The sequence below is a fragment of the Pelodiscus sinensis genome, chromosome 4, assembly GCF_052426305.1.
Source record: "Pelodiscus sinensis isolate ZL-2025 chromosome 4, ASM5242630v1, whole genome shotgun sequence".
Classification (NCBI taxonomy): domain Eukaryota; kingdom Metazoa; phylum Chordata; order Testudines; family Trionychidae; genus Pelodiscus; species Pelodiscus sinensis.
Window position 1 is genome coordinate 34,566,315 of NC_143055.1, and position 22,552 is coordinate 34,588,866.

General features: G+C 43.4%; 2 protein-coding genes across 3 annotated transcripts in view; one reads left to right on the plus strand and one right to left on the minus strand.

Annotated features, from left to right (window-relative positions):
* Nucleotides 1–17,935, minus strand: part of SEPSECS (Sep (O-phosphoserine) tRNA:Sec (selenocysteine) tRNA synthase) — a 42,173-nt gene extending 24,238 nt beyond the window's left edge. Inside the window, exons 1-5 of one of the 2 annotated variants that reach the window (XM_075930628.2) lie at nt 17,802–17,935; nt 7,042–7,196; nt 3,432–3,550; nt 3,183–3,341; nt 1,653–1,806 (exon numbers count right to left, since the gene is read on the minus strand). In XM_075930628.2, the coding sequence (XP_075786743.2) occupies nt 1,653–1,806; nt 3,183–3,341; nt 3,432–3,550; nt 7,042–7,196; nt 17,802–17,915 (701 nt within the window). In that variant the 5' untranslated portion in view covers nt 17,916–17,935. Of the gene's footprint in view, nt 1–1,652; nt 1,807–3,182; nt 3,342–3,431; nt 3,551–7,041; nt 7,197–17,499; nt 17,704–17,801 lie in introns of those variants that run through there. The other variant, XM_075930629.2, reaches the window with a different exon arrangement.
* PI4K2B (phosphatidylinositol 4-kinase type 2 beta) overlaps nt 17,825–22,552 on the plus strand; it is a 45,189-nt gene continuing 40,461 nt past the window's right edge. Inside the window, exon 1 of the mRNA XM_075930632.2 lies at nt 17,825–17,960. The gene's annotated coding sequence lies outside the window, so the exon portion shown is untranslated. The remainder of the gene's footprint in view (nt 17,961–22,552) is intronic.

Here is a 22,552-nt window from a genome sequence, read left to right on the forward strand (position 1 = left end):
TTTACAGGCTCATTTGTTAGGAAGCACCCGTTTCCTTCAGAATGACTGTAGGGCCTTCCGTGTTGTGTGTGGTTACAAATCACATAATGCAGGAGTGGTCAATAAGCAGATTGTGGAACAAAGACAGTACATGGGCACTTAGGGTCATTCATAATAATAAAGATGCATGGGTGAAAGTATTGATTTAACAGCTCTTTATTCTTTGTGACTGGGAAAGGGCTGTTTAGTATTCTTTCACTCATGGATGGAAAATCTTAGGAAACACTGTTCATAACCCTCTCTATCTCTAGTATGCACTAATGCACCACCATCTTATATTTTATTTCCAAGTCATAAGTGACAGAACATTACCATGTATGCAAAGGTGAGACAGTGTGAATTTCCAGACATCAAAGTAATCTATTAAAAATAGATATACATGATGCAGTAAAGAAAACTGCAACGGCAGGTTGACTTCATAAACTTGGTATAATTCCAAACCAAAATAATTCTTATGCTGAAGTTAATGTACTGTAAGGTTTTTGAAAACATAACAATAAATATTATTACACCTATACTTTAAACAAATTTTACTGAGAACACAAATGAGCCCTCAAATATACAACTGCATGCTGGCAAAACTTAGTATTTGGGGTTTATCATGTATTTCCATATTACAGACACTATTTACATTCACAAAAGCAGGTTTTCTAAGTAATTACCACCATCTCAGCCTGAAAATTTGTCTCCTAATACTAAGTGCATTTAGCCAACTCAATCCAATTTCTAGTTTCCAGAATTGGAGTTTTCAAAGATTTCATAGTGCAGACCACATCTTAATATAGTGTCTCAAAGACTGCATTATCTACCATACTTGATTGTGTGGTTCATCTCCCTTGTCAGTAGTGATTGAGTAACATCTCTGTGGCAATTACAGCAATAACTTTACATGGAAATGTAATATTAGGAAAGAATGTAATGTATGTTAAGCTTATTTGAAAGTGATTTAACAGCTGGGAACAAAGAGCCAGCATCATGAGATCAGCCAGTAAGTGCTCAAACCAAGATAAGCTAAACCAGAACGAATTCCTTTTTATATCAATGCAGTATATCTACATTTCGGAATTGCAATGCTACAGCTACATTAATGTATTTACAGCGGCATTTGCAAAGTGGACAAACACCATAACTTGGGCTATCCAAAAGTGACAAATGAGAAAAAGTCATCTGTGAATAGTGGACTAAAGGAGACAGCAGAACAGACAACTGAAAATGTGACTTGTAACTTAGTAGGGCAGCTCCATTATGATTCCACAGAAGATCACTGTTACCCACTTCTGTGGAATCACAGAAAAACTGCTGGCTACAATTACATTTATATCACCAAAAGCAATAACAAAGTATTATGCTCAGCCAAGTAAGAAAAAGAAGATCTGCCCTATTTCCTGTCCCTCCTTTTCTGCTTCTCTTGATATGCTGTTCTGCAGGAGCACTGTTTCCATCCTCCTGCTCCCTGACCTCCAGGAATAAACTAGAAGTAAACTTTAACTGTGGAATCTATTCAGCTTCATGAACTATTGGTGTAATTAAGAAATTTTAGGACAATGAGCATAAACGTGAAGGTTATTAAAACCTTGGTAATAGCTATCATGCATTACATGAGGATTATTTACCTTTCAGGTACCCTGGGAGCAAAGCAAGATGTAGTAGAATGAACACAGAGAATATTTTCAGCCCCAAGATCCTGGATTTTAGCCTCCACCGCCTTTATGTCTGTGCGCAGCTCATCACCTTCTAATACATTCTCTATCACCACTGGCTCAAAACCTAACCCAGCCAACAAAAATAAGACAGTGTGTATTAAGCAGTAATTGTACACATCTATATCTTCAGGCTAGATGCATGCTTTTTGGCTCTGACTTAATTTCAGACAATTTTCTATTTCTACTCATTTGTTCTGGTAAGAGACTACTTTCATAGGCTTGGAAACATTAAAAACGCTGGTGCATAAATGATTTTGTTATATAGTTAATGTAACAGACAACTTCACTGGTGCCCACTACTCTCTGGAGATCTTGGGCTAGGTAGGAGCTAGTGCCCTTTGCAAATTGAACAACATAGTAGCAACAACTTCAATGAAATCTCCCTTAATAAAACAGATACATTCAGAGAGAAGAGATTACTTTTTTAAATATTCAGGACAAGACAGACAGTTAAAAGGAAATCAGACAAAAGGACTTCCTTTCAAGGTTCCAAACTTCTAGGCTACATCTAGACTGGCATGATTTTCCGCAAATGCTTTTAACGGAAAAGTTTTTCTGTTAAAAGCATTTGCGGAAAGGAGCATCTAGATTGGCATGGACGCTTTTGCGCAAAACCACTTTTCGCAGAAAAGCATCTGTGCCAATCTAGATGCCGTTTTGCGCAAGAAAGCCCCGATCGCCATTTTTGCCTTCGGGGCTTTTTTGCGCAAAACAGTTTTTAGCTGTCTACACTGGCCCTCTTGCGCAAAAAGCATTTGCGCAAGAGGGCTTTTTCCCGAGCGGGAGCAGTATAGTATTTGCGGAAGAAAAAAGTAATTTAAACAACTATCTACATGCAAAATGAGAATTAAAACGTTATTTTCTATTATGGAAGGAAGTCATAGAATTTGTATTTTTTAAAATTAATTATAAATTATTTAAATTCCATCCATACCAAGTTGCCAGTTTAGCAATCCATTTCACATATTAATTTCCATCTATGCAAAGAAGTTTATACTGAACTCTCATAAAGCCTGACCCCATTGCAATCATTCAGAATTTTTCCACTGAATTCTAAGGATGTAAGATCGAGTTGATCATGCTAAATTCTTGAATTTCCACTCTGCAATGGAAGCATCAACATCTTCCCTTCTTGGACTAACAACATGCGTGAGCTCTGCAATGTTGGAATGGATGAAGTGAACCCTGTCCACAAGAACATGGACTAGACAAACCATCATATTTCAACGACTTTGTCACTGTTGTCCTAAACTGGTTTCAGACTGCTGAGATAGATACAGTCATTTACCCTAATTGCTAATACCTAGATATCCAATACTTTCATTGTTTCGGTGACATCCATCTTATGTAAATCACTGAAGTTTCGAACAGCTCAGTCAGTTTTAAGCCTGTGTAGTTAGAATGCTACACTGTATGGTAAATGCACCTTCTTCCCCTTACCTGCAGTTATCATAGATTTAAAGCAGGATTTCTGGTCTATGCGTGGCCAAATAATATACTTTGCCTTTGGTCTCTTGTGCCGCAATGTTAAGAAACACAGTGTTAGACTCATGCCAGTTGCCATAGGAACCACAAAGCAACTGGTCACTGTCCGGACACCTGTATGTAAAAAACAAATCAGGTAGTAGCATTAAGTAATTTTTAACTGACATATACACCCCATAAGAAAAATATCAGGTTCACACCTACCAGCCAGTTTTAGAATGTCCAAAACTATTGAATTAGTAAGCTTGTTCAAAAGGCTAGAACCAGCAGCTTTAGGCTGCACAGCAGAAATATCACCTGACCTTCCAATTCCGTGGATTAACCTTAACAAAAGAAGTTGAAAATATATATTAAGAATTTTTCAAGTCTTATAGCGGTATTTCTTGTTTTTTGAAGAGCATCTGGTTTTACAAAATGTCTTATCCGATGCGACACTAGAAATCAGATAATTATAATATTAACATGAAGCTGACTGAAATATTTCACTTCTGTACAATAAAGACATAAAAAATAACAGCTTATTAAAACAGTAACAGACAAGGACTATAATAGTGATTTATTTATTTACCAGGTAGACTTCCTGGAAGAAAGGGATATGAAATGTCAGCAGTGCTCTATGTCCCTCAGATTATGCTACAAATGACACTTTGCACACACAGCAGCCCTATTTTTGAAGAATAAAAAAGTAGTACTGTATTATACAATATAATATAGATCCACGGGATTTTACAGATGGTGTGTCTGATAAACATTTCACAACTGTAAATAAGTGGTTTCATATGCTTCGTTAAAAATAAATTTTAAAGCATTTATAATAATACATGCTCTGTTTCCCTCCACATCTTGTTTCTACCCACTCCGCATTTTACGATCTCCTCCTACTCAATCTATGGAGTCCTATCTTTCTTTGCATTCTTGCATCTTCCTGGCACTACTCAAATTACATGTATAAAAATGGAATATTATTTAGCACATTTCAGGCTTGAAGGATCACATAACTCTATGAATTACACACTTACAGAAATAACTTCACCCACTGGTGAAATGCAGCAGCTGCATAAGAAAGCTCAGCAACAGCATTCACCTGCTGATTATTTTAATACCATTTTTGTCTTGGGTACAGTGAGAAATATAGCCATATGCATCTGCTTGCTGAAAAGGTAACAGAGCACTTTTAGAATGGTTTTATATCTTAAGCTTTTTTCTCCCACTTACAGTGTAAAGACAGGAATACTTAATTGGTTTGACCATGAAAGAAGTTTGCTTGTAACCCTCACTTTACAGTTACAAAAATGCTGTGCTCCCCTGCTATGCCCTCAACAGATCACCCTTCTCAGTCTATATGTTCCTTATTTCTCTTTCCTCGTCTGGATCTCTACATAATGTGCTCTCTCAGCCCATTTGTTTTGTGTTTAATATGGCTGAGGAAAAAAAAAAAAGATTACTCTTAAACCACTGCCTGATGTTTCCCCAAGTCTTTTATTTAATTGGCAGGAGAATGGGGATGGAACAAAGAACTTCTTAGTACAGGGATGGGGAACCTTTTTTGGGTTAGAGGCCACTGACCTATAGAAAAATCAGTCAGGAGAGGGTCAGTGGGGACTGCAGTGCCAGTGCAGGCTCCCCAGTACTGAGGGGTGGAACCCTTAGCCCTGGGAGCCAGATCCAGGCAAGCTGGAGACCGCATCTAGTCCCCGGGCCTTAGGTTCCCCACCCCGTCTTAGCAAAATTCCTTCTCTCTCCCATTACTGAAGCTAGTAGGAATCAAGTGGCACATAAGGCGACAGAGCTGTCCCAGCTCAGCAGCAGTTAAGTGACATCCTCTGCTCTGTCACCTGCAATATATTTAGCTCCTAGACTACCACACTCTTTTAGGGAAGCCAAGTAGCAGCACTTTTTGGAAGGAGAAAGAAGCTCTGAGATGCCCCATATCTCATAGCTCAATCAAACCAGAGACTGACTACCGAATTGAGGATGGAATGGGCGAAAAGATAGCCATGATACCTCCAGGTTTGCTCTCCATTAGAACTATTCTTCCTCAAGAACTGCAGAGGCTTTTGAAAATTGCTGGTTTCCTATGATCATGCAATAAATTTAAAGAACTTCAATTTAGAAGTAATAGTGCGGGAAAATACTATATCTAGTTGCAACCGCAAAAAGGAATTTAGTTCCTTGGTTTTATTTGGAAGTCTCATTATAAAATTGGATTGGACAAACTCAGCTTATTTTGTGAAAGTGAAATTTACTAGAATACTGGTCTCCAATATGTCCTCCTGCCAACTCTTCAGAGATGGGGATTCCAGTAAATTTTATTCTGCTGACATTACACATGACATAACAATAGAACACAAATAATTGGCATAAGCTAGCAACCCAAACCAGTGGAACTAGATAAAGCAATATCCACAATGTCTCAAAAATTCAATATTCAAAGCAGCCATCAAATCTCACAAGACTCAGGCCTTCAAACTATTAAAAGCCCTCCTGTCCCATAACTCTCCCTCCTTTGAAGTAATCAATATTAAGTGACTTGGTTTATGGTCATGTCAATTAATCTCTGTCATGAGTAAATAATTACAATACAGGCAGTCCCCGACTTACGTCGGATCCGCACTTACGAACGGGGCCTTCTCGCCCCGGAGCTTGCAGGCAGCGGTCCCGCCACCTCGACCTCCGGGGCGAGAAAAGCTGCTCCCGGTGCCCCTGGTCTGCTGGGGACCATCTCCAGCAGACATGGGGCACCGGGAGCAAAGCCACAGCCCCGGCGGGTTCCCGCGCCTCTGAGGCTTTGCCAGAGCAAAGTGTGCCCCCCCGCAGCAGACCAGGCTTTTGTTGTGGATCCTGGGGCAGAGCAGCTGGGGCGCTGCCGGTTGGTCCCGCAGCGCCGCTCTGGGCACTACTGGACCAACCCGACAGCACCCAGCTGCTCTGCCCCAGGCATCCTGATTCAGCCGCTGCTGGTCAGTTTCAGCAGCGGCTGACTTGGGGACGTCTGGGGCAGAGCAGCTGGGGTGCTGCTGGGTTGGTCCAGTAGCGCCGAGGAGCGGTGCTACTGGAGCAACCCAGCAGCACCCCAGCTGCTCTGCCCCAGGCGTCCCCAAGTCAGCCGCTGCTGAAACTGATCAGCGGCTGATTCCAGGAAGCTCGGGGCAGAGCAACTCTGCCTCGGGCTTCCTGTAGTCAGCGCTGGTCAGTTTCAGCAGCAGCTGACTTGGGGACGCTTGGGGTTCTTAAGTTGAATTTGCATGTAAGTCAGAACTGGCGGTCAGTTTCAGCAGTGGCTGAATCTGGACGCCAGTTCCGACTTACATACAGATTCAATTTAAGAACAAACCTACAGTCCCTATCTTGTATGTAATCCGGGGACTGCCTGTAATCAATATGCCAATATTAGGATGCCAGGGATCTTTTCTAATTAGTTACAACATATTTAAAAGAAATTTTTTAAGCAATATACAAATGAGTTAATGCTGTACTCTATAAACTGAACTTTAAAGGACAAGAAACACAGAAGTTATTTTTTAACGAGGGAAGTTTCTTCTCCTTGCTTTGTCATGTAACCAAATCAAAATTTTGCATTTCTAACAATCACAATTTCCTTAAGAGCAAAATTGTGTGAACACAGTAAAAGAGGAGATGATGCTAACAAAAAAAAAAAACTTTTATAAAACTTTGCTAATGAAACTGATGTAATTGTCTGAAATGAAATTTTGATTTTCTGCTATTTTCAAACTTTGATAACAAAACATGTTGTAAATGGCTTATTTTAATCATTAATAATAAAAGAGTAGAATGAAAATTGTGCCAGACTTACCTGTAATGCCTCCGGGCAACCAGTCCTGATGCCACTCTTCCTTCCCTCTCACCCACACCACAGTTGCCCAGAAAATTATTGCTGTCCATAATAGCAAGCTCATGGAGAAAGAGTTCAATGGTGCTTTCATCCCATCCATCTTCAGGACACTTGCCCTTCAAAAGCAATTATAATAATAATAATAATAATAATAATAATAAAATACTGCCTAGACACGGATAATTAAAAAGATTTAAGTAGATTTCTTTATTAATTTTAGTATCTTCTTTAGTGCACTGAGCATATTCAAAGCATTAAAGAAATCTTGTAGTCTCATCTTCCTTGTATATAAAATTGAAACATTTAATAATAAAAGTCAATTAATAGATAGAGCCCTACATGGATACAAATGTCTGTGGATAGACATCGGGATCTGTAGGGTTCTACTCCTAAGAGACACTTGTGAGTAGAGCCCTACGGCCCCAGGGCTCTATTTATCTACAGCTAGGCACTGAGACCCACAGATCTGTAAGCGGGTGTACTCCCAAGAGATAGATATTTGTATCTCGGAGGGCTCTACTATGGGGTCGACTCCCAAGGAGTAGACATTTGTATCCATGCAGAGCTTTTATTAATAACTCCTGTATTCACTGCAATTTAATATTAATGTTCCAGAAAGAAAACATTTAAGATGCATGTCTCAAAGTATAGCATTTTAGGATGCATAAACAGGAGGATCAAACAGCAGTTAGTAAGTTTCTTATGCCCTATGAACGATATACAAGATTCTTGGTGTACTACATGCAGTTCTAGTTCATTAGGACAATAATACCAATTACGAGACATGAAAAAGATCAAGTAAAAGACGACTAGGGTAACACAGTAAAGAAACTAATAATGTTTTCCTATGTATTTTTTCCTCTGCTTTGTTACTGTTAAAAAAAACCACACACACACACACACACACACACACTCACTAAAGCAAGGGAAACTGGGTCCTTATGCAGGGTAAACAGTCAGACTGACTAAAAATCTGCTACCAGATGTTCTTTGTGTAGTATCAGAGGGGTAGCCGTGTTAGTCTGAATCTGCAAAAGCGACGAGGAGTCCTATGGCACCTTATAGACTAACTGAAGTGTAGGAGCATAAGCTTTCGTGGGCAAAGACCCACTTCGTCAGATGCATCTGACGAAGTGGGTCTTTGCCCACGAAAGCTTATGCTCCTACACTTCAGTTAGTCTATAAGGTGCCATAGGACTCCTCGTCGCTTTTGTGTAGTATATTCACCTTTATAAAGTGCTTACAGATCCTCAGATGAAAAGCACTCTTAAGACACAAGCATTACTACACTGCAACAAATATTGATGTAACACCTATTTTCTTTATTCAGTATGTTTTTAAACATTAAAAGGGAAACTATCTTCCCCTAATCTCCTTCAATAATCTTATTTGTCACAATAGTAGGGAAAAAACATAGACAAATGATAGTGTCCATTTAACTGGTCAAAAAATTAGGTCTGTACACATGAGGAAAGAATAAGGGTGGCACCTCAATATTCAATAGGGACACTCAATTCTAATGATTATTTTTATTCTGTAATATTCTGAAACTAATCAAAATCAAGAGTAATGAGTCATAACACATACTTATACCATATATTGTACAAGAGTAATTTCATTTCAATTATAAAGAATACTTCATAGCATGTTATGTAATGTACAGGGCTTGAAAAATTCATTCAAATAATTTGCCATGGCAGATGGAGAGCTTTCACTGGCAAATATGGGGCCAAAGCCATTAATTTTTGCAGAACCTAATCTTTCTCTTAAGGCTTGGTCTACACTACATGGTAGGTTGACAAAAGGCAGCATGTATCAACCTAGCTGTGGATATGTCTTCACTTAATTTGGCTCCTACTAATAAGAGCCCTGCTATGATGATTTAATACCCCTACCTATCCAAACAACAAAGTCATGGTCAATGTTATCAGGTTGATATCATGAAAGTGTAAGACATGACATTTAGTCATTACTTATGTAGACTACGACTGACCTCCTGCAACTGTCCTACAACACCCCAAACTGACTGTTCTAGTGACCATTGTGAACTCTGCTGCCCAGATATCAGGTAAACAGGAAGTCCTCCACTCCCTCTTTAAAAATCTGCAAAATTCTGAAATTCCTTTTCCTGTGGCCCAGCCTGAAAAGCACCACCAGTACTATGCTGTTGAGTGTAACGGTCCAGCTGACTATGCCAGCTACACATTCCAGATGTACTCCCGCCTGGAAGAAACAGGAGACATTGGAGCTACGCATGCACAGCATTTTCTCCATACAGGCCCAGGAGGTCCAGTTAAGAATGTTAAATTACAGGTAATCAGCTATTTGAGTAGTCGATGGAATTTCCATTGACTACTCGATTAGTCAATAAGGTGGGGAAACTACACAGCTGCAGTGGGGTTAGCTCCAGGCCTGGGAGCTAACCCTGCTAAGGCTCTGACTTTTAAATGTATTAAAAGCCTCCAGGCTCTTAATACCTTTAAAAAGCAAAGGTGCGGGGGATGGGGGAGGGAGGAGAGGAGGGGACCAGAAGCGAGATGGGACAGTTGATTCCTGGAAGCACTTAATACATTTAAAAAGCAGAAGCCCAGCGTCTGGGACTTGGCACGAGCTGACAATCAGTTGATTCCTGGCTCGTGCCCACCCCCCATTACACTTTTGCCCTCTCCCTGCTCCCAAGATGCTGCTGGGGGGGGGGGGGGGGAGGGGGGAACCGTCTTCTAAGCCACCTCCTGCTCTCCCCCTTGCTGCCTCTCTCTGATAGAGGCACGAGGTGGTGGGGGAGGGGAGGGAATGACTACTTGAGTCACTCTTCGTCTATCCAATAAGCATATGCTTATCGGGTAATCAACTAGTCGCTTACATCCCTAGCTTCAATCCAGCCGTAGAAATGTGGACATCTATGAGAAATAATCAGCAATACCACATGAATGCCAAAGAGCTGTGACAGGCATAGCAGAAGGCCACAAAAGCCAATGATCCTGTACCAAGCAGAAGATCTACCATTTTTACAAAGAGCTATATACCAGAAACACCACAACCACCACTACCAACCCTGTGGGTTCTCCCAAGAAGTCCAAGTCACAGACCCATGCCAAGAACAGCGAGCAGGAGAAAAACAGACAAGGAAGAAGACAACGAATGTCGGATATAGAATACCAGGAAATCCAGTTGCACGGCAAGTCCAGTCATTCCTGACAGTTGAGAATAGGTGAGCCTGATGCAGGGGAAGGAACCTCTGCAAGTATGCAGTTTGTTTTGAAATTACAGAGACGGAACCTGCAAAATAGAGGACTCATCTGTTGATTCACTCTTTTCCCCTTGTGCTAGAAGAGGCAATGAAGCAACCAAAAGATGCAGAGTTGCTATCTGCTTTTCACTCCTCTCTGGAGTTAGGCAGAGGGAGCTACATGAAGCAGTTTATTACTAAGCACCAGGATGTCTCATTAATTACAGACCTGGATGACACTTTCATGGAGGTACTCTGAAATCCTCAACCAAAGGTTTCTGGGAAGGACTGTCTTATTTCTTTCACCATGGTAGGACACTTTTGCATGCCACTCAGTGATTATTTCAGCAGGCACCATCAGAGTACACAGGCTAACAGCATGTGGGCTTGGGCAGCAAAAGGACACCAGCAGCAGCTGTGCCCTCTCTGCTTCTGTTATCCTCAGGAATGAGATACTGGCTAAAATCACCACCACCTATGCAGACTGGTGGCAGTATTCAGTTCCACTGCATTCTACTACAGGAATAATGCAAGCAAGCTATTCCTCAACTCCTGAAGGACCATATTCACTATGGGCTGGTGGCTGTGACAGGTGTTGTGCTCAATCAATCCCAAGCAGAAGTGAGAATCTATTGCTTACAACTTCTGGGGAACACGAGGAGTGAGTTCGGCATCTTATGTTTTGATTTCCATAATGAATACACTGACAATGGAATCTCTGTATGTTGTACATGCAGCTGATGCCATTGCAGCCTCTCTCTGCCTTCACAGAATGCCTGAGCCAGATAAGGAGAAAGAAGAGGACTTGGGATGACATGTTTCAGGAGATCTTGCAAGCAAGCACAGCTTTAGAGAACTAGCAAGGGCCTGGATGATCACTCTTGCAGGCAGTGTGGAGGGGAGAAAGACACAAGAAAAGAGGGAAATGAAACAGAAAATGCTTGCACTTCTCGGACAGCAAAACAGATGCTGCCAACTCTGGTGCATCTGAAGTTTCAACAATCTTGTGCTTACTTCCCTCTGCAGGCCACAGAGATCGACCTATACTCTCCTTCAACATTTCATGTGACATCAGGGGTCAGCATAGTACCCTTACCGCTTTACCTAAGGAGACAGTAAACGAAATCACAGCTTTATACATTCTTATCTGTGAAAGCCACAGTTGGTTTCTGAATGCAATGTATATCTGAAATGGAAGTAACTGTTTTACTTCATAAGTTTTGTTTTCTTACATTTTAAATATTTTTTTAAATTGTTTGTTTCTTGTTACAGAATGAAATTCTATTTTTGGAATAAAATTAATATTTATTAGTTCAGAGAATAAATATGGTATCTGGTACTGAGCAGGTGTGAGAGCAACCAATTCCCCATTATTTACTATGTCTCAGAACCTATATCATCATTCACAAACAATATTAACAGGTGCATTGACAACGTTATGTTGTTACGCACATAGTAATTACTGCAAGATTCATTCGGGGACTGCAAATGAGCAAAGCTAGATAGAAAACACTATAGCAACACATGCTACTGTGGCTCACTCTTAACATGTTCTTTCAAAGTCTTTCTAAGCCATACAGGTCTATGTTGAGCAGCTCTAATAGCCCTGTAGCTGGCTATTCAAACTCGGCAGATAACTGCTTCACTTCTGCCCCCCACCCCGATGGAAACTTCCCCTCCTTTGTTTTATAGATATTATACAGGACACAGCAGGCAGTTTTAACCATTGGGCTATTTTTCTCCCTGAGGCCCAAATGTATAAGTAAATAATGCTAGTGGTCCTTCAGACAACCAAAGGCACATTCAACTGTCATTCTGCACTTGCTAGGCTTGTAGTTGAAGCCTTCTTTGGTGCTGTCAAGATGTCCAGTGAAAAGCTTCATGAGCCATGGGAGCAACGTGTAGGCTGGATCACTTAGGATCATTACTGGCATTTCAAAATTCCCAGTGATAATTGCCAGTTGTGAAATAAAGTCCCTGCAGCTTTCTTAACAGTCCTGTGCCTTCCCTGACCAACCTACTGATGTCAGAAGCTTCAGGGGGTAGCCGAGTTAGTCAGTTACAGAAAAAAAACCAAATGGTCTGGTAGCACTTTATAGACTAACAAAACATGTAGATGGTATCATGAGCATTGAAAGCTCATGATACCATCTACATGTTTTGTTAGTCTATAAACTGCTACCAGACCATTTGTTGTTTTTCGTCCTACTGATGTCAGTAAAGCATTCTCAGTGAGCCATCAACTTGAAAAGTAGCCCTTTCTGTCAATATACTCTGTGGCAAGGTAGTCTGGTGCTAAAAATAAGAACGTGTGTGCAATCTTTTGTCCCACCACAGTTTGAGGACCCCACTGCTGCAAAATATTTCACTATATCCTGCACACTGCAGAGTCAGTCATGCATAGCAAGATGTGGATTAATGCACCTGTACACTTGCATGACAACAGCCCCTGTGGTGGATTTCCCAACTTCAAACTCATTTCTGGCATTTCAAATTTTCACAGTGCAATTGCTACTCCTCAACTATCACTGCAGCTCTCATTTTGGCATACTTATATTGGAAGGCTGAGAGAGCTCAGCACACAGATCCAGGGACATGACCTTGTGCATCCCAAAGTTCTGCAGCTCCTGTTCATCACACCATCCTTCCATAACAATGCAATTGCACTTGTCAGTATTTCTCAGGCCCCAAACCAACACTTCATTTCCAGCTGCACCATGCACCACCAACAATCTTGAATTGCTTCTATGTCCTACAGCAATCTAGCTTCCCAGGAGTCCATGTTCCCTATGGCTCCTCTTGCAGCTCTGAAAATACTGCAGAATCACATGTCCTGTGCTTGTCATACTTATGACAAGAATTCAGAGATGCACAGATTCCATGCTTCTGTCAGAGATGGCGGACAACAAGAAGGGCGTGACAGGATGAGGTCACAGGGTGCTTCCCAGAGTGCTGAGAAGGCCACTGCCACTCACCTTCCTGCTCTCTGGGGCTTCTCACCACCTGGTCCTGCTAGGCCAGCTCTGCTGGTCTCCCCCAGCCAAAGCTCCAAGCTCAGAGCAGTGCTCCCCCTGCTTGTCAGGGGGAGCACTGATTCAAAGAGAGTGCAGTTTAGGGCTCAGCTTCCTGCAATACCACTCTCCAAATGGGATCAGAACCACAAATGAATTATTTAGGTAAGTCCCCTTTAACAATGAAAGGGGGAAATGTACACACTGATTGTTCCCCAGATAATAATTATTTACACTGGGCTTGATAGAGTATACAAGTGATTTTATTCAGTATAAGCAGTAGGATTTAAGTAGTAATAAGTGAAAACAGGCAAAGCAAAGTAGATTACAAACTCAAAATAACAGAAAACGCTTAGCTACTGCTACACTAAAACTTCAGTAAAAACTTATTACAAACTCACCCTAAAACTGTTTCCTTCCCAGCCAAGCCTTCCAGACCAGGGAAGTCTCCTTTTCCCTGGGGTCTGTGGTTCCCACTCTTGGGTGTGAAAAGACCAAACACTTCTATGTTCCTATTGTTTTTAAAGATTACCCTATTATTGCATGGGGAGTCACATAGTCAGTACCTACCAACCACAGCTAAGACTTAAAGACAAAAGACATATGATTGCCCAGACACTGAGGTCTCCCAGCACTGAAATCACCCTTATGGCTTTCCATGTACACATTTAAAATCATAAAGTATTCCTCTAATTATACACACAAGAATGATACATACACCAAAATAAGATAAACAGATTCAGCAGATTAAGACATGAAGATTAATAAGTTACATGAAGTAATTTGCTCAAAGCACCTGTGAGTTATGCCCATTTATGTCCATAAGTCCATTTCAGAAAGCATGGGGGAGGGAGATCCGTCACAGAAGGTGTCACACACAGGTTTGTGTAATTTTGAAAAGAAGGCACAAAAATTATGGGATGCAGATCAAATTATGGCCTGGAGAACACACATTATGGGACGTTGACTTCATGCTCCTCGTCAGCCCTCTATGATTTGTTTTCGTCCTGTCAGGCTAAGAACTTCACAAAAAAACCTTCATGGAATGGTGACGAGTTGCACAATTGGAAACTGACCCAGTAAACTACCAATAGGAGATGAAGGGGAGGTGCTTGTGGGTGTGGGTCACAAACAGATATGAGACGAGACCCACTGCCCCCCTCTTTCCTCAAGCGGTGCACAGTGAGATGCTAGCAGCAGCCAGCTGCTTCTGGAAGGGGTTTGGGACCGTGGCATGCAGGCAGCCTGCCTGAGACCTGCTGCACCACTGGCTGAGAGCCACCTGTGGTAAGCACTTCATGGACAGAGCATGCATCCCAATCTCTTACCCAGGTCAGAATCTCCTCTTGCACCCAAACTCCCTTCCCAGATCCCACACCACCTCCCTTAGTATAGTAGAAATGTGCAGCGTGTGACAATTTACTAAAATTTGTGGAGTGGCAACACTGCAAATATTATGGTCCAACCCGACCTACCTACTAAAAGCAGAGATTTTATAGTTGCAATCTGCCAAATGTAAACTGACAAAGTGCTGTCTTCCTTAGGGCTTGTCAGACCCTGATAAACTCCATCTATAAAAGGATGCCCTATTTCTTAATCCATATCTGTAAACAAGCCCTTTAATCTACCGAGTATACCTGAGGCTCACAACTTCACCAAGCAACACAAGATTTAAATTAAAAAGCTCTGGTCAGTTTCACAATTGATTCTCAGACCCTATGGACAATAGTGTAACTATCACAAACCATGTATCAGGCTGAATCTTGTGGAAGCCATGAGCACCAGCAAGCTCACTGGAGTTATTCAGAATAAGCAGAGAGAAGGGACTTGAGAGACACTATTTCAACTGCATTTTAGGTCCCTCTTGGGAACCTCTCTCAATAGCAGCAAGAAAATTCAGAAATGGGAGAAGGGTAGAAGGGAAGACCCACTCTTTACAGTCACTGTGGCTGTGTCTAGACTAGACAGTTTTTCCAGAAAATCAGCCACTTTTCCAGAAAAACTTGCCAGCTGTCTACACTGGCCCCTTGAATTTCCGCAAAAGCACTGACTTCCTACTGTAAGAAATCAGTGCTTTTTGCGGAAATACTATGCTGCTCCCATTCGGGCAAAAGTGCCTTTTGCGCAAAAGGGCCAGTTTAGACAGTTGAGACTTGTTTAGCGCAAAAAAGCCCCGATCGCGAAAATGGCGATTGGGGCTTTTTTGCGCAAAAGCGCGTCTAGATTGGCCACAGACGCTTTTCCACAAAAAGTGCTTTTGCGGAAAAGCGTACGTGCCAATCTAGACGCTCTTTTCCGAAAATACTTTTAACAGAAAACTTCTCCGTTAAAAGCATTTCCAGAAAATCATGCCAGTCTAGACGTAGCCTGTGAGTGATCTGAAAGGGAGGAGAAAAAGTTCCTTCTTGTTTCCAAGAGTTTGGGGCTGGCCACAGCAGATATCAAATGCTTGGAAGAGGCTGAGCCACCCCAAACAGCTTTGCATGACCTCACCCACACCATGCCCCTCATCCAGCTCCTCAGTGCTCTTCTCCTCCAAGGCCAAAACCTTGGCTGAGGATAATGGGAGATGGTCTGTGGCCACGCACTGCACCTGGCACTGGGGGAAGTGCCATGCTATCCACCCTCTCTCCAGGGATGGCAAGGGCATACATCCTAGCCTCCAAGCCTGCTGCGTGCACTCCTCAAGCAGGGAGGCAATGCCACCTATTCAGGGCTCTCAGCAGGCCTGGCAGGGGGGGAAGCAGGCTCCAGCAGGAGGAATAGGGCCTCAGGCCAACCTCCTTGAGCCCAGAGCTCACCTGCTAAAAGCAAAATGGTGTTTCAATTTTATCAAACCCATTTTTTTTTTTTTTAAAAAAAGGTTAGTCTGAAATAGGGAGCCCTCAAGTAGGAACTAGTGACAACAAACCAATAAAAATCTGAGAAGCAGATAGAGGCTATACTTTTCATATGGCACTTTAGTCTAAAACATATGCATTGGGCATTCCATTTGTCTTTCGTACCTCTTGCTTGTAAGTATAATTTGTTTCAAGTGGTCATACTAGATTTTGCAAAAATGAAGTGAGTCTACACTAGAAGTGCTACTGCAGCATACCTGCATTGCTGTAGTGGGGAGCATTAGACCACATCTACACTACAAAGTTATGTCGGTCTGTTATTCATCCCATGTGTTTGCACACATTGGCACTACACCTCCTCACCAGGAGTGTTTATAGTGATTGTACTGTCAGCAGAGGGCATTTTGGGACAGTACCTGGAGACCAGTAATAGCTGACATAAGAAACACAGTGTTTGCACTGACACTGCCTTGACCTAATAACATTCACTGTGATTTTATGCCACTGAGAGAGGTGGTATTACTAAATCAGCAGGTAGAGGTATATCACATCAGTAGGATCCACTTTTAAGTGAAAACATTTCCCCAGCTTCGTCAATATAAAGCATCTTACATCCACCTAACTACCACAATGGAAAAGTTTCTTCTATCACTGTAATTAATACACCTCTCAGAGGAATTCTTCAGTTGATCTACCTGTGTCTACATTGGGACTTGTTAGTTTAACTAGGTGTTTTAGGGTAGTGAATTTTTCACACCACTGAGCAATGCAATTAGATCAGCCTTCCTCTAGCATAGACAAGCCTATGGTAATAGGAGGGCCCCAGCAAAGCTCTCTGCTAAGAAGCAAAAGTGGCGAGGAGTCCTGTGGCACTTTATAGACTAACTGACGTGGGTCTTTGCCCACGAAAGCTTATGCTCCAACACTTCAGTTAGTCTATGAGGTGCCACAGGACTCCTCGCTGCTTTTGCAGATTCAGACTAACACAGCTACCCCTCTGATACTAAGAAGCAGGAAGACAAACCTCTAACTTGCCTGGGGTATATACGAGTTAAGTTCAAAATACACAATACTGGAGCAAGATTAGGTGCTTTGTTATTTTCGGGAGACATATCAATATTTCCAGCATGTCTCTTCAGATCTGATTAGATGGATACAAAGGTTCCTTCCGGCCACAAAAATCAATACATCTTCCCTAAGGCCTTGTATGTTCTTTACAAAGGGGCACATACACATCACACAGGAACAGGTGAAAGGCGCTGAGTGCAATGACGAGGCAGCTGCTGCACTACGCCAAGTTGCTTATAATCGCATCGATTCCTCCAGTTTCCAAGCCCACCTGTCTTCTGGAGCGACACTTAGCCTGCAGGGTCTTTAGGGCAGAGCTGGCTGCTTGTTTCGTGCAGTACAACCGCGTGGCCGGGCTCCTATGCTCTGTGGGGCAGGCTGTGGCTCAGGGAAGGAAAGAGCAGTGCCACACGCTCTCCTCGGGGACGCAGGGAGCTTTGGATGGGCTCCCTCCCAAGGCCCGGCCCCGAGCAGGGAGGCGCGGCTGCCACAGCTCCAATCAGTGCGCGGGGAGGAAAGGAAAGGTGCGCGCTCTCACCCCGCCCAGAGCCGCGGGATAGGAACGACCGTTACCTGCTCCAGCAACGCCCGCAGGCGCAGCTCGTGCGCGCGCCGGCCCTGCGCCCCCTGCCGCATGTAGGCCGCGTTCACCAGCCTCTCGCTAGCTCCGAAATTCTCAACGTTCATGTCGAAAGGCGTGGGCGGAGAAACCGACACACGCTCGCACCCCAGGTTTGTTCGCCTACCGCCACTGCGCAGGCGCAACTCCCTCGAACAAGGGTCGCGACACCACGTGAAACGACTCGCTCAATTCAGCAAAAGCGTGTGCGCGTGCGCGTGCGCGCGGGCAACGCGTGGCCTCTCCCGCGCCCTCTGGGGGTGGTTTAGGGTGCAGCGCTCTTCTCCTGACGTGGCGAGTGTTCTATTCGCGTGCCTCGCGAGGGCGCTGCTGCTGCCTCCTCAGCTGAGCCGACCTGTACGCAGCCCAACCGCCTTAGACCGCCGACTGCAGCCAGGTTCTCCATGCGGAGGTGAGGCGGGGCCCGCCCCACGCGGAAACGCGAGGGCCAGCTCAGCTGCACGCCACGCCGCGTCCTGGCCTGAGTCCAGCCCGACTGACCGAGCGCCGCGTGCGGCGGGGCACAGGGCTGTAGCGTTACGTGAAAACTGCTGGAATCATTCGTGTTCAGCTCCGCTCTCTTTAGTATCTCTAGTCTCTGTAGCTGTCCGCTCAGTCGCGGTGGGCAGTTTTATTCATCAGATTTAGTCACTCTTCGGTTTGAGTCTGAAGCAGATATTTTAAGTGGTTAATTGATTTGAAATAACGAACCAGTTAGTAGGAACATATTTCAGGCTGGGGATTGCTTGCCAGCCCTTCACTGTTTTTGAGTATTGGACATATGGAATTCGCTGGGTGTTTGTGTCCTGCCCGACTTTATAAGCAGGAGGAGAGCCTGCGCAATGTACTGGGCGCTTTCATTCTGGCAGGTGGAGGTTGGAAGGATTAAAAGAAAAGAGAGGAGTTAGGAGAGCTGGAATTTTAGGAGTAACTTCAATCTGTCTCCGGAAAACATTTTCTAGTTCAGAATGTTCTGCTGCTTATTTTTATGCAAAAGAAATAAAGGATTGATTGGTCCCTGAGCTAATAACGCTGTTTACTTTTGAGCAAATGTAACTTACTTATTTAAAACTTACTTTTTGAAGTCTTATCTGTTTTTCCACTCTAGGTTTCATGTTTATATGGTTACATGGGAAACCTACATTGTGACCTCTCTGAACCTATTGAACTGTAGCTTTAATCAGCTTAATTTGTGACGTGGTTGGTGAAGTAAGGGTAAATGTATTTGAATTATTGTTGGCTCACAGTTTACTGCTAATAGATTGCTCAAACAGGCTGACGAATATAGAAGAAAGCCATTCTAAAAGAGCTTTCCCCAATAATCAAAATATTTGTGTTAAATGTGGAATATGGTGCTACACTGGATTAATTTTGTTTTCATACAAATAAGGGACATGTATTTATGTTGCTGATCTTTATTTAAAAGTAGCACAAGAGGGCGCCCACCTAAAGCTAAAACACTGAACGTGAACAAGCTAGACTGGGGCTTACCTCTGTTTGTATTTACCACCTTTTTATATTTCCTTTGTTTTAGGGCTCAGACAGCACTGTAAGAGTTACATTATAAATCAGGCAGCAAGAAACATAAATATATCAGGCTTCACATTCAAATTGATGGAAAAAACATGAAAAAATTGAAATAATCCAAACTTTTCAGCATTTAAAAAACAATCCAGAAACATGAGCTAATAATTTGAATTCAATAAGAATAGCTTGTAAATACTATTTGAAATATACTTAATTTATCAGTATGGATATGTTATAGAAACTATGGGTGTTTGAGGCCTGTACCATTGATCATTGTGTGAGCGTGGGTGCTGTTTAGGTTAGGCATATATGAGCAAACCATAGAACTCCAATTACATAAATAGAAAATCCAAACAGTGTTAACGTTTTCATGAAATGGGGATTAGAAAGTGAGATATAAAGATGTTTCTTGTTCAGACTGTCCTCCATTATTGGAAGAAAGAAATCCCAAACTTGTTGGGATCTTCTGTAAGGATGTTAAGGATTAGTCCACTATCCGATAAGCATTTGCTTATCGGATAGTCGAGTCAACTAGCTGATACCACCTCCCCCCCCCTTGCTGCCTCTGTCAGATAGAGGTAGCAAAGGGTGGGAAGAGGGGGTACTTCAAAGCAGCGGCGCTGCAGGTACCTGAGCTCGGTGTAGCACTGCTTCTTTGAAATGCAATGGCAGAAGTTCCTGTCTAGTAGTCGATGGAAATTCCATCGACTAGTCAACTAGTAAATTATTTGATATTTAACATCCTTAATCTTCTGTAGGAGGTTCTGTCTCTCCAATGCTACAGGACATAATTGAGAGCTAATACTGTTTCGTGGTTAACTCCTCTATGTGGACAGAAGCGATTGGTGCCAGCTGGAAGGGGGTGCTGAAACGATGTGAGGGAACAACATGTAGAGGCATCCCACTTAGCAATTAAAATGTTGGTGGCAGTATAGGGAACCTGTATGTCTCCTGTGTGCTACCACATCTCACGTATGTATGTGAAGATGAATTAGACCTGATTATTGACTGTACAGAGTGGGTGGAAATTTTCTGCCATTCTGGTTTGGTAGCTTTTTTATACCCACTCTGCACAGAGTATGCAACACTGTAAAATCAGGCCAGGTATCTTTTGTTTCCATGTAATTGTTTGAACTAGGTATAAACTTTGTCTTACGTTCATTTTCAGCAAAAACAAAAAGTGTAATGAAAATGTAAACAAATTCTACGAGATTATAGATATTAATAGCTATATAAGCAAATGATACACAAGGGGGTTCCAAAGTCCATAGCCAGCAGTTAAGCTGCCACCAAACAAGTATCCTTCACTTTAGTTGAATAGAGAATTGACTGACTTACACTGTGTTAATGAGGAGAGGAGTGGGTTATATCCACAAAAAGCTCATGTTACCATTTACATGTTTTGTTAGTCTTTAAGGTGCTAGACTAATAGTTGTTTTTCCAGTTTTTTTCCAGTTACAGCAGTGGGCTCCAACCTTTTTAACAACAAGATCACTTTTTCAATTTAAGTGAAATGTAAGATCTACCTCAAACCAATACCCTGCCCCACTTGCTTCCCACCCTTTCTTTAAGGCCCTGCCCCTGCTCCGCCCCTTCTCCGAGGCCTCACCCTGTCACTCCATCCCCCTTCCTCCACCATCCTCACTCATTTTCACCAGGCTGGGATAGGGGGTTGGGGCGCAGGTTCTGGTCTTAAGCCAAGGGTTTGGAGTGTGGGAGGGGCTCCGGTCTTATCTCAGGATGGGGGATTGGGATCCAGCAGGGGTTTCAAGGCGCAAACTCTGGGAACGAGTTTGGGTGCAGGAAGACTCATGTCTGAAGCAGGAGATTGTTGGGGGCAGGAGGAGGTTCAGGGCTGGGACAAGGATTCAGGAAGCAGGCTCTGGCTGGACACTGTTTAACTGAGACTGCTTTCGGGTGGTGGAGCAGTGGGGTTAAGGCAAGTTTACTCCTACCCCGGCCCTGCCCCACTCCTGAAAGCAGACAGCATGTACAGCAATAGCTCCATGGCACCCTGTGCTGCCCCTCATCCACAGGCACTGAGCCCACAGTTTCTACTGGCCACAGTTTCTCAATACTGATCAATGGGGGCTGCAGGGGTGGTGTCTGCAGGCAAGGACAGTGTGTGGAGAGCCCCTGCAATGCCTCTCTCAGGAGATGCACAGACATGCAGCCCCTTTCAGGAGCAGCAATTACCACAGGGATAATGACTCCAGCCACACCAGGTTAGGCATTTTAGAACTCACTAATCAAAGAATTGCATTTAAGCGTAAGAGAGAAATGAAAATGATAAAATGCGCAGACCAGTCATAAACCCAAAATGACCCACTTTGCAAACAGTAAAAGGAGTAACAACAATCCATATATGTGTCGGGTTGTGAGATGAGAGGGAAGAAAAATTGTGTTTTTATGAGAATGACAGACACACACAGTGTGGAGACAGGGGAAGGAAGGACACTCTGACATCAGTGCCCCTTCTCCTGCCCATACATTGAACAGCAAGCAGGAGGCTCCCAAGGGGGCGGCTCCGAGGCAGAGGGCAGGAGCAGCATGACAGTTGGTGGAGGGGCAACTGAAGTGACAGCGCTTGATAGATTTCTGGTCAAACTAGTGAAGATCACTTGACAGAGGCTCCAAGATCTACCGGTAGATCCTGACTTACTGGTTGGTGACTGCTGAGTTACAGACTAACTCAGTTACCCTTCTGAAACAAGAGGAGAGAACAGTTTGGGATTCAGGAACAAAACAAAATATAGTAAAACTCCAATTGTCCGGCACACCCAATAGTCTGGCACCAACTAGAACCTGGAAGTGCTCTAGCCAGCTGGACAATTGGAGCTGCTACCTGCTGCTTCCCCAAGTCCGCTGCTGCCACTGCTGAAACTGACCAGCAGCGGACTTGGGGAAGTGGTGCAGAGCAGCTGGGGTGCTGCCCGGTTGGTCCTGCAGCGCCGCCCCTCACCCCTGTGCTTGGCGCCCGGCAGAACCCCAGCTGCTCTGCTCCGCGCTGCTTCCCCAAGACCGTCGCTGCCACTGCTGAAACTGACGAGCGGCGGACTTGGGGAAGCTGTGAGCAGAGCAGCTAGGGTGCTGCCTGGTAGGTCCCGCAGCGCTGCTCAGGTGAGGGGCAGTGCTCTGGGACCAACTCAGCAGAACCCTAGCTGCTCTGCCCTGCCAC